Below are 12,612 nucleotides of genomic sequence, written 5' to 3'. Positions count from 1 at the left end.
GGTGACTTAGATACCAGATTAGAGATATTGGAAAAATTGGCTGATAAAAATTGTGGTTTAAGCGATCAAAGTAATGTTACGAGAAAGTTTAATGATATTACTCGAGAACTTGATTTTTTGGATAACCAACGTCGTATAAATAATGTTGTCATTTCCGGTCTAGAAGAGGTACGGGATGAATCATTTCTAGAAACGAAAGAGAAAATAGTTGAATTTGCTACGCGAGTCTTACAGATGCCCGACATTAAGATTGGTAGGGCAATGAGAGTGGGAAAGAAAAAGGCTAATTCCCCTAGATTAATTATTTGTACTTTTGTTGATTATTATGAAAAAATGAACTTTAAGAAACGAATTCTGGAATTAAAACCGGATGGTGTTTATGTAAATGATGACTTTTCTCCTAGATTGAGAAATATTAGATTTAAGCTTCGTGATTTCGGTAGACAGTCAAAACTTTCTGGAGCGCGAATGGTAAAAGTAGTTTATGATAAAATTATTATTGACGGAACGAAGTACTTTTACGATGTTGACTGTGACCAGGTTAAGCCTGTCTCATCCTAGCAATTGCCGGATAGGGGTACTTCCTTTTTAATTTGGAATTGTGCTGGTTTGTTTAATAAACCCGAGTTTTTTTGGAAGTATCTATTGCAGTACGATATTATATTTCTTTCTGAAACTTGGTATGGTTCTACTAATAGAAATTCGGAGGTAACTGATTGTTTGCAAGGTTATAATCTCTACTTTGGTAAGGCTTTTAAGTTACATACGAAAGGTCGTTATTGTGCAGGTTGGTTATTGGCAATAAGATCCTCTTTTCCCTGCGTTGTTATTTATCAAGATAACTTTCTAATACTTGTCAAATTTGGTGCCGAACTTGGTAATATTTTGGTATGTTTTGTTTATTTTAGGGAAAATGACTGGCAGTCTATTTTTGAAACTTTAATTGGTTTGATATTACATGACAAGAATGTAATGATTGCTGGTGATTTTAATGCTAGGATTGGATTGGGGAATATAATTTCTGACGCTTTTTGCAATTCTTTTGGTATTGTTTGTCCTTTGCATAGGAATTCGAAAGACTTGGTGATTGATTCTTTTGGTAGAAAGTTGCTTCATCTATGTGATGATTTGAATTTGATTATTGGTAATGGAAGATGTTTAGGTGATGAAGCGGGTGAATATTCTTTTATCTCTAGTCGTGGCTGTTCAGTTATTGATCTGGTCATAGTTTCTCCGTTAATTTGGAAAGATATTCTCTCTTTAACGATGGGTCAGTTTTTGGATTCCGACCATAACCCTTTGATTTTACGACTGGCCTGTGGAAATGATAGATCGGTTTCTTTAGAGAAGAGGCAGAGGATTAATAGATTGTTCTGGGATGAATCTAGAAAGGATGAATTAAGGTTGGCTTTGGAGGAAATATGTGTCTTGAATGGGTTTGATTCAATGGAAGACCTGAGTAATCTTCTTTTTAATTTGGCTTGTAAGTGTGGATTTAATATTAGGAGACATAAGAATTCTTTTTCGTGGTTCGATTCGGACTGTAGGATGTTAATTTGCGCTAGGAATAGAGCCTGGAGATCTTTTAGAAAGAGTAATGATTCTAATGATCGTTTGCGTTTTGTTATGTTACGAAGTTTGGCGAAGCGATTTTGCATTGCGAAAAAAAAATTATTTGCTGGAAAAATTCAAAATTGTTTCGGGAAAGATAATAGGCTTTTTTGGAATTATTTCCGACACGTTAAGCGGACTAAGTCTTGTAATTTCAGCTTTATATCTATTGATGATTGGTTTCATCACTTTTTTTAATTTATTTGGTTCCCTGGACCCTTATTTTGTTGATTTTTCTATTTTTAATTATTGTAGGAATTGGTATGATGAACTTTTGGACCATGAACTTTGTGCAGGTGAGCTTAATGATGCTCTGAGGAGGTATAAGCCAAATAAAGCGCCAGGTTTTGACGGGATCCCGATGGAATTTTGGAATTTTGAGACTCTGAGACCACATATTTTGTGTCTTTTTTCAAAGATTTTTGATACTGGGATAATACCGGAGTCTTGGAAGACGAGTATTCTAATTCCGATTTTTAAGAATGGTAGGAAGGATGTTCCTGGTAATTATAGAGGTATATGGCTATCATCTTGTGTTTCGAAATTGTTTTGTATTATTTTGTATAGAAGACTGATTAGGTGGTTAGAAGTTAATAATATATTGCATGAGAATCAGGCAGGATTCCGAGCTAGTTATTCCACATTGGATAATATTTTTGTTTTGTACACGGTTATTCAGAAAACTTTTTTACGGAAACGGAGGAAGGTGTATGCTTTTTTTGTGGATTTATCTTCTGCGTTTGACAGAGTTTGTAGGAACTTGCTGTGGTCTAAGATGTTGCGTTATGGTTTCAGTTATAAATTTATATCTTTACTTGTTGCTTTGTATGAAAATTCCTCGTTTATGGTAAGAGATGGTGGGAACTGTTCGCCATTAATGTTTTCTAAGACTGGTGTTAAGCAGGGCTGTATTTTGAGTCCAATCTTGTTTGGTATTTTTTTGAACGATCTCTTTGGTTTTATTAATTCTTCTGGTGATGGTATAGAAATAGATGGTTTCCAAATTAAAATACTAGCTTATGCAGACGATATTATAATTTTATCTGACTCTGTGATTGGACTTCAAAGATTGATTGATAAATTCGCAATTTATTTAGATGAAAATGGTTTGAAATTGAATTTGAATAAGTCCAAGATTGTTGTTTTTCGAAGAGGAGGTAAGAGTGCGAGGGCAGATAAATGGTGGTTTAAGGGTTCTCCAATTCAAGTTGTCTCTAATTACAAATATTTGGGTGTTACATTTTCGTCTAATGGTTTATTCCATACGCATTACACTAATAAGAGAACTCATGCCAGATTATTGATGAATAAAGTCATTCAGTTGGGGAGATCTGCCAAATTACGTAATCTGAGAGATTATTTACGTCTATTGAAAACTGTGGTATTGCCCTCTTTGTTATATGCTTCAGAGATTTGGGGTTTTAATCTGACTAATGGTGATGGTATACAGACTGAATTTATTAAAAACTTATTTTATTTACCTCGTTGTACACCAGGTTATTTAATTATGATGGAATGTGCTTTGACCCCTATAAAACTTATAATATTTAGTAGGATAAGAAATTGGATTAATAGAATTTCTAAGCTCGATGATCATCGTCTGAGTAAGGTTTGTCTGAAATTTATACTTAACAAAAAGTCTATAGATTGGACACGTTATCTTATAGATACATGCAATAATCATGGTATTAATTTTATTAATGTTGATTTGGATCTAATGGACTGGTCTCTTCTCCTTGTAAACATTTTTGATAATTTTTTATATAATATAAATGAAAAAATAAGTAAAAGCGTATATAATTGTTGGTATAAGAATTTGAATGTTACGTTTTTTGATAATTCTTTATATAATCAAGATGTTTCCCTTAATATTTTGTGTTTATTTATACAGGCTAGGTGTAATTCGTTAAACTTTTTAAATAATTACTCGAGAGAATTGTGTAACTTTTGTGTTGAGAAAGAAATTGTGGATGCCTGGCATATTCTGGCTAAATGTGGGCGTCTTAAAGTGTTACGTAAAGAAATCTTTGGTTGCGAAGTTCTTACCAGGTTTTTTTTCCTTAAAATTTTATCGAAACCTTGTTATAAATTTAATGTATTTTGTTTTCTAAGAAAATCTGTTAAAATTTTGTTTTAGGGGGCGTGATTCCTCTACTATAAATCTAGCCTTGTTGTTAGTGCTGTTTGGGAGCATCTGTCAGTGCTGTGTCTTCGATACTAATTTTTTTTCTATTTATAGGTAAGCAATTTGCCATTTTGGTTTCTATTTTTTAGTATTTTGTATTATATTGACAGATGCTCCCGATCTTTAAACTTTATTTAATTACTGTATTTGATTTTGTAAATTTTATATCATTTATTTTACAACTGAATTGTTATTTATCATTGTATAATTTTGTTTGATTATGTTTATTGTATTTAAGTGTTTTGTTTGGGAGATGGTTTTGCTCCCCGCATCAAGGAATAAAAATCCAGTATGCGTAAAATAAATAAATAAATAAATAACATTCAAACTTCACAATTAAACATGAAAACTCATTAATTTTTAACAGAAAATAAAATAAGAAACATGTCGATAAATCGATCCAATGTCGATGCTAAAACTAAACTAAAACTAAAACGCCCACTTGTCGTAAGGATTTTGCATATCTTTTGCAAAAATATTTAAATTTTCAAAGCCTACTGTACTATTTTTCCTAATTATTTTTAAAATTCCAAGCATTAATAGTTTCTTAAAATTGCTTTGGAATAAAAGAAGTAAATACTGCGGTGTAAGTAGCATATTTACATTTATTTCTTCTGTACTAACAAAGTTGTATGTAGGAAGAAATACAAAATAAATAAATAAAAACTAAATAGGAAAACTTTATCTTTCTTATTTCACTTTTCAATACGATATTCGGATTATACATCAATTTTCTTTTTATTATATTCTGAAGGAAATTTTGCATAATTTGGCGGCCCCCGGCAAACTTCTTATGGACCCCCAGGAGCCGCGGCCCCCCTGTTAAGAATTACTGGTCTAGGGTCCATTCGTATTCATTTGTTCGATAAGCCAGTAAAAACTGTAGACTTCTCTAAATGTATTTTTAATATCACAATTACATTCTGAATCGCTAGCCACGATATAAGGGCTAAAATTAAAAATAAATTATAAAATCTTACTCGGTGAAATAAAATGTGCGGTGGATATACATACCTGGTACAATGTATTGTTCGATTGTATTAATATACTTTTAAAGAAAATTATAATTAAAATATAGCTTTGTAAAGAAACGTACATAAAAATAACATAAAATATTCTTTACTTTTTAAATCCTAAAACAATCTACTTAGTCAAATATCTTGATACGAGTAGCTAATGGATGGAACTAGTGACGGTCCAGGTAGGTATGTAGTGAGTGTGTGCGTGCCAAATCCCGAGGGTGCCGATACCGGTCAATGTCAAATGCCTCTTTTGTCGCATCACTAGTATATCTCAAAGGACGCCACAGGGCTGTTGTAAATTTTAAACGTTTCTCACCGTAGCTGTAAAAATCTAACTATGTTAAACTTAATAGTCATTCGTTTTCTAACTAATTCGTTTTAATACCAGGTGTACACGGAAATCAGTTTCCCACTGTACTGAGCGAGTGATTGGTTCTGTTAAGCTTTTGTTGAAGTAAAATTCTGGCTCTTTCAACAGGGTTTTATTTATGTCTCATATTCCCTAATCTCTTAATTATTTAGTCACTTCTTAAGTAGAAATAAGTCAAAACCAGTTACTTTGTACCTGAATATCTGTAGTCTTGGGAAAACAGTGGAAAGACAAATTTTTATGACAACGGATATATAAATCGTAAATTTAAGGAAAATAAATTCTAGAGCTTTTTTTGTACCATTGTATGTACTGTACGTCTCATTCATTAAATTTGGTTGTAAATGATGCTGCCAAAGTAACAGTTAATTTTTAACACTGTACTAGAATTGTACACGTTTTTTTTGCATCCCTTTACAGATGGGACATACTAAATCGTAATATCACCGGTTTAACATTGAAATCCGTAAGTAATATAAAATGGGAGAGCGGAATAAACGCAGAATAAATATATCAAATATTTTAATGGAGTTTTTTTAAACTCCTGTCAACTATACAGAACTATCATAAAAACGTGCCAGTAAACTCCTATCGGTTGGGTTGTTATAAATCTAGTCTAGGGTGGGCAACCCTTTTTATAACATGGGCCAGAATAAATTTTACGTTTTTTTCCGCGCCGTAGTAGTTAATTGACGCCTTCTTGTGACTCGTAATTTTTTTAGTCTGCAAATATGAAATAAATAAATAAAAAGTTAATTACTACATTTATTTCTCTTATCGTTTTCGAAAATTACAAAGAATTGGAAAAATAACTATTAATTAGTTATTTTTCCAATTTAATAATCTATTAAAGATCTCGCGGGCCGGATAGAAACTTTTCGCCAGCCGTAGCTGGCCCACGGGTTGCCCGTTGTTGATCTAGTCTCCTCGTTATTCACATAATCGGGCGAGGGTGGCCGAATATCTAGCAGGCGGCTAACAGCCCACAACCGCTCCGGGATATAAAGTCGCGTACTCTTTACGCGTGTGTCGCTTCTACCAGCTAAACTGTGACGTTTGTGCTATGTAAAGCGCATGCGCCAATGCCTATAATCTGGCTGCTTGGAAGTTGACAGGCAGGCGGATAACAGCCCACAACCGCTCCGGGATATAAAGCTGTACTCTTTACGAGTGTGTCGCTTCTACCAGCTAAACCGGGTGAGGTTGGTGCACTGTAAACCGCATGTGCTAATGCCTATATAATCTGGCTGATTGGAGACTGACCCGGTTTCGACATTCCTTCCGCCACCGAATTATTCGACTATACAATAGCAATCTTATCGTTTTTTTTTCACATGTAGTATAGAAATTTGTAAAAGATACATAATGCAGTTATAATAAAATATTAATTTTAATTAATTCAAAGTACGTTAAAATATGAAAATTTATATTTTATAAAATTCAAGGGAAAGTCATTGGAAGGTGGAATCGGCGCTTCCATCGCTTCCAATGACGGCACGCCACTGATTGCCAGAGGTGAATTTCAATCGATTTGTTTTACAGAGTAGCCTAAAAAACTTTTCTCTTCAATCTTTCTTTTAATTTAGAGGCCCCCAAAAGCTGAGGCCCCAAGCTTTAGGTCATTTAGGTTAATGGTAAATCCAGCATTGTATAGAGCTATGATCACAACAGAATTTCGAAAGCGTCATCAATAATTTTTCCAGCTTTCATTCATTCTATTTCAACCCAGATGACGCTTTGCAAATTATAGCAGATGCTTACTGAACATTGCTTGTATGGTTGATGAAATAAATAATTTTTTGGCCTATATTTTCAATAATAAAACGCTGTTCCAACAAGTATTAATGTTTAAATTCAAGTTTTCCCTACATAACAGTCTTATTTTTGGAGGAGGTTGTCTGCATTTGTCCAAGTTTCACAAATAGCCAGTATTCAGAAAAATAGGTTATTTGGTTTGATAAAGACAAGATCATATAGGAAAAAAAATTATTGGAGGAGGAGGGAGTGATTTATGGACTTCAATGTACTGTACATGTGGAATACCAAGTTTCTATGTTGGAGAAACAAAAAGGAAACTACAAGTGAGGTTGTCAGAACGTCTGGCAGCAATACGGCTTAGATATCTGCCCAGTGTTTTTGCGTTGTTACGCGAATAATTGCCATATTGATATTAATAATATAAAAATCTTATATAGGGAAATGAATGTAGTAAAAAGAAAATTTAAGGAACATTTTTCGATTATGCAAAATAATGTAATGAATTTAAATAATGGCGTTGTATTCGCGGAATGCTGGGAAGGTTTAATCAGACATAAAAACTGTAAACGCGATGAAAATTGTGTGAATGATGTGTTTATCACTGATGGCTAACTTGTATCACATTCTGTTCGTGAGAAACCCTACTGAGGAGGCCGATAGAGGCGAAATGCATTTAGGATGGAGTATGATGTAAAATAAAATTTTTTTCTCTCAAAGTTAACCTGCTTTGTTTTTACCTTTTTTAACCCCAGCTCTTATTCCGTTTTAAGTAAATGGATTAGTCTTTGAATTTTTTAGTCTCCATAAGTCGATTGGAGAAAAATTTTTCCGTGTACTGGTTAATAGTACAAATAAGTAAAGACTAGTGATGTAACGAATATTCGGTTACTACCCGGTATTTGGCCTATTCGGCCTATTTTTCGCTATTCAGCCGAATACCGAATACCTGAAAACAGGAGTAAGAAATAACAAAAACACAGTAAATTAATCATTTTGGAAACTTTTGTTAATGCTAATCATTAAATTATAATTATTAAAGTTAATAAGAAATAGCGTCTAACTCTAGTAAATTATTTCGTAATTTAAATAATATTATAGCCCATATCTAGCCCGATATCTCATGGCATCGATGGCGTGTAGGTTAGAATGTATCGGGCATTAGTGTTATTGTTTAGTTAATTATGTTATATTCGTATTCTTGTATATTTTAATATTTTAAAATGATTTACGAAACGTTTTATTGAAACTTATCGTATTTAATGAAAGAATTATTTAATTTCTAGAAGATGAGTAACTATATATAAAATAAATTATATATAAAAGCAAAGAATGAGCATTTTTCATTATATGCAAAAGATAGCATTTGAAATCATGTTAATTTTAAAAATATTGATAAAAACAATAGCAACAAAATATCACAAAACTTTACAAATAGAAACCCCCCAATAATATATTTGAACTGTTCCACAACTGGGGAGAAACTCGACCAGTGATGGGCAAACTACGGCCCGCGGGACAGATGCGGCCCCCTGAAATGTTCTATCCGGCCTGCGAGACATTATTCCTAATCTGACGAATAAAAAATAATACAGGCTATAAGAAAAATAAATATTTTTCCCTTTTTTCCTCTTTCGTTTTATATCAGTGACAACACACAAATTTATTGACTTATCCTAGATATTGGAATGTTATGTTGAGAGTGAGAGGCACTGGCTGCTGGCAACTTTGTAGCGAAGAATAAAACTGGCAACGTGACTAGATATCGAAACACGTTTCTTGATTCAGATCTGTCTTAGCGTTGTGGTTTGCTAGTTTTTCTCTGCATATGGTAAAAAAATTTTAGCCCTAAGACGTTATCTAAGAAAGGTAAAGTTGATTCTGAGTGTCGTGTTTTCAAAGATGAATAGACTTGGAAATACTTTTTCACAATTTTTAGGGATAAACCACTATGTCTCATCTGCAACGAAACTGTAGCAGTCTACAAAGAATATAACATTTCACGACACTTCAACTCTAAGCACAACGATGTCAAGGTTAGAGCCATGACCGAAGAAGAAAGGAAACAAAAAGCAGAAGATTTACGCAAAAAACTATCAGGTCAGCAAAGTATTTTTAAGAAAGGAAATAGTTCTCAGCAAGCAGCTACACATGCAAGTTATGTTGTAGCATACAATATTGCTAAAAGTAACAAAGCTCTCTCTGATGGAGAGTTTGTTAAACACTGCATGCTCAAAGTTTGCGATATTTTATGTCCTGACAAAAGAAAAGATTTTGAAACAATAAGCTTATCTCGGAAAACAGTGACTTCTAGAATCGAAGCAATAGATAAAAACATATTATCACAGTTGGAATCAAAGATTGGCCAATTTAAATTCTGCTCAATCACTATGGATGAAAGCTCTGATATAAATGATACTGCACAGTTGCTAATATTTATAAGAGGTGTTGACGAAAACTTCTGTATTACAGAGGAACTAGCATGCATGAGGTCGTTGAAGGGAACTACAACAGGGTCAGATATTTTTCATGAATTTATGGAAGGAATTTCAACTTTGAAAGTACCTATAAATTGCATATATAGTATATGCAATTTATAGGTACTTTGTAAGCTATATACTGTACTATATAGTAACAGATGGAACGAGAAATATGACGGAAAAAATCTGGATTTGTTGGGATCTTTAATGAAAAATATCCAGATAACAATGTTATATTTCTACATTGCATCATACATCAAGACGCCCTGTGTAAATCTGCTTTGGATATGAAACCTGTGCTTGACGTTATTATGAAGCTGGTTAATGCTATTCGATCTCGTGGGCTTGCTCACAGACAATTTCGGGAGTTTCTAGAATCCATGCAATCTGATATATTGTACTACTCGAAAGTAAGATGGCTTAGTGCAGGACGCGTCTTCGAGCGAGTTTGGCAGCTGAAAGACGAAATAGTGACATTCTTCCTTGAGAAACGAGTCTGTAGAGTATAAAATCCTGAAAGATACTGCATGGCTTTTGGATTTTACATTTTTTGCGGATCTTCTCTGCCACATGAACAAGTTGAATGTCAAGATGCAAGGCAAAAATCAATTTATCGATGATACCTGGGGCCATATCAAAAGTTTTAAACTACAACTTGTTCTATTCGCGAATCAGCTTGCTAAGAATGACTTGTTTCACTTCCCGAGGTTGAATTCAATAGCCCCGGTGATGAAGGAAAAGCTTAAGAGTTACGAAGATAGTCTGAGAAGGCTCCATGGTGAATTTGAACGAAGATTTGAAGACTTCAGTGCCATTGAAAAAGACTTTGAAATTTTCGGTATGCCTTTTAATGAAACTTATTAAATTTGAATTAGAGATTCGACATTTATCAAAATATTAAAATTGAACATTTTTGAATTAATTTATAATTAGATACATTATTATTAACAGTTATGAGAGATGACGAAAAGAGTAAAAATTCATCTTGAAGCAAAATATAATTTTAAAATCTTGGAATATTCTAGTGAAACAATCGCATGAAAAGTAAAATTGCATTAAAATGAGGTCCGCGAGCCCATTTTAAAGACATGTTCCTTAAACTAATGTACAAATTAGTGTTAAGAAGAGTTGAATATGCCACATGCAAGGCTATAGGGCTCTTGCTACACTACTCATAAATATTGAAAATAATGCGAGTTGTTTTTACCACACTTTAAAAAATCCAAGTTTTTAAGGCTATTGAGTAGACTGGCCAGTCTACTCAATAGCCTTAGTAGAAAAATAGTAGCAATAGTAGAAAAATTTCTTCAGTGGCCCATTTAGTGCCGAAGATGAAATTGAAGAGGATGATTTGTGTGTTGTGCTTAATTTAGAAGTATCAAGATGTGTAGCGTTATCAGTCTTTATTATTTTATTACGTTTTAGTGTTATTATTTATATTACATAAACTATGTTGGAGGTTACTTATACGAAACATATTTCTTGAATTATATTTTACATGTATATCTGGTAAATTTAGTTATATTTGGATGCTTTTCGTCTTTTTGAATGTAAAACTGAAAATTGAGTTGGTAAATCTAAACTGTATAGAATTTTGTCAGCACTCATTCCGTGAACAGATTCTTGAAGACGGTTCGATAACGGAAAATCTCAGAAAAATTTCAGAAAATCAGGCATAAAATAATTAAACTTGTTAACTTGAAACTTTAACTCGAAGACGGGATTATTTTAGTTTTTAAACGTCGACTTAATGCGGTTTTAATGCATTCTCTAATAAAGAGACTTAAAGAGTTAGAAATTACGAACAAAGTAAAAATCTATGGGATTTTATTAGCAAACTATTTATTATCAATTTGCCATTTTCCTATTTACTTATACTTTTCAAAATTTAGATTTTTCTTAATCTTTAGTTTGCGAATTTTGTAATTAACGAATTATCTTTACTTTTATTAATATTTCAGTGTACAAATTTATTATGAGACAAGGAATTTCGTTTCCTTGTCTGATAAAGAAAAGTACTGTATATTGGACGGCTGGATGGCCGAGCGGTCAAGATGGCAGCCTACCGCTCTGGGAACCCGAGTTCTAATCCGAACGGCTCAAAAAATCCCCAGGAATTTTTTGGGCCATGGTCCGTCCGGATACGTCGGGCCCCGTTCCTTACCACTCGGCCGCCCCATCGTAGGCCTGGCCGAACCCATAATGGTCTGGCTAAAAGAGGACCTTTTAGTATCCACAGGGCGGAAAGAGTTAAGAGAAAAAGACCCTGTACATTCTCAGAATGACGAAATAACCTTAACGGAAATTTCTCGTTCGATGTTTATGAATAGGAACATTTTATAATTTATATTTTTATCAAAATTTTTTGACATGACTTTTGAATTTATTTTTTTTATATTAAAGCATTAATTAATTTTGAATTTCCATACGAAAAATCTTTTTCCGGTTTTGGCACCAGTTTCGATTTTATTCGCCATGTCGTCGTTCGTATCGTCTGTTTATTTGTGATACGTGATTGCATATATCTTGACGTGATTGATTAACATGCATTGGGACTTGGACACGTTTTTCGACTTTAACACGCTTTTTTAATCCTAAAGGTATTAAATTCTCTTTATTATTTGAATAGCAAGAATATAATATTAAATTGAACGGAATAATATTGCCATTTTCAATGTAAATGAAGTTAATGAGGTAAGATAGTAACGTCACGAGATTTGTCAGATAAAAATTCGCAAAAGCGGAAATATTAATTAATAGGGAAGCATTTTTGGGCACTTTAAGGATGTTTAAATAATGAATAAAAAATTGATTTATTAGATTCGAAAAACTAATGTAAGCTCCTCTAGGAGAGTCAGCTCCCAAAAAAGGCTCAATTTAAGCTCTGAATGAGACGTTTGGGACTTTATCGGAGCTGAAGAGCATACCTACGGGAGCGATAGTCGAAGGAACCGTACCTCTACCGGCAACCCTTCGAAATCTGGTAGCTTGAGATTGCCAGTTGCGTCTCTCTGCTAAGACTGTCGCTTTTAACTATTTAGCCCACACAACTATGCCAGCCTCAAGTAGCCCGCTTGACTGTTTGTGGAGTACTTGATGTTATATAGTTCAGGAGTGTGGGGGCTTGTCCCACCTGGTCACTGAGGTGCTCACTGTTTTTTGCAATGAAATGCATGACTACGTGTGGAG

The 12,612-nt window shown here is 33.5% G+C and overlaps 2 protein-coding genes across 3 annotated transcripts in view; both read left to right on the top strand.

Moving 5' to 3' along the window:
- The first annotated feature begins 8,988 nt into the window (after window positions 1–8,988).
- LOC136984552 (general transcription factor II-I repeat domain-containing protein 2-like) lies at window positions 8,989–9,543 on the top strand. Its single transcript, XM_067281587.1, has one exon. It carries the CDS (start codon window positions 8,989–8,991, stop codon window positions 9,541–9,543), a length of 555 nt encoding a protein of 184 aa, XP_067137688.1.
- Window positions 9,544–11,881: 2,338 nt separating this feature from the next.
- LOC136984539 (metalloendopeptidase OMA1, mitochondrial-like) overlaps window positions 11,882–12,612 on the top strand; it is a 33,262-nt gene continuing 32,531 nt past the window's right edge. Inside the window, exon 1 of one of the 2 annotated variants that reach the window (XM_067281562.1) lies at window positions 11,882–12,023. The gene's annotated coding sequence lies outside the window, so the exon portion shown is untranslated. Of the gene's footprint in view, window positions 12,024–12,098; window positions 12,118–12,612 lie in introns of those variants that run through there. The other variant, XM_067281563.1, reaches the window with a different exon arrangement.

This window comes from Centruroides vittatus, unplaced genomic scaffold (assembly GCF_030686945.1).
Source record: "Centruroides vittatus isolate TY-2023 unplaced genomic scaffold, ASM3068694v2 contig_922, whole genome shotgun sequence".
In the NCBI taxonomy this organism is placed as follows: domain Eukaryota; kingdom Metazoa; phylum Arthropoda; class Arachnida; order Scorpiones; family Buthidae; genus Centruroides; species Centruroides vittatus.
Note: the sequence above shows the minus strand (reverse complement) of the source record. Positions and strands in the feature narration are given on the sequence as shown.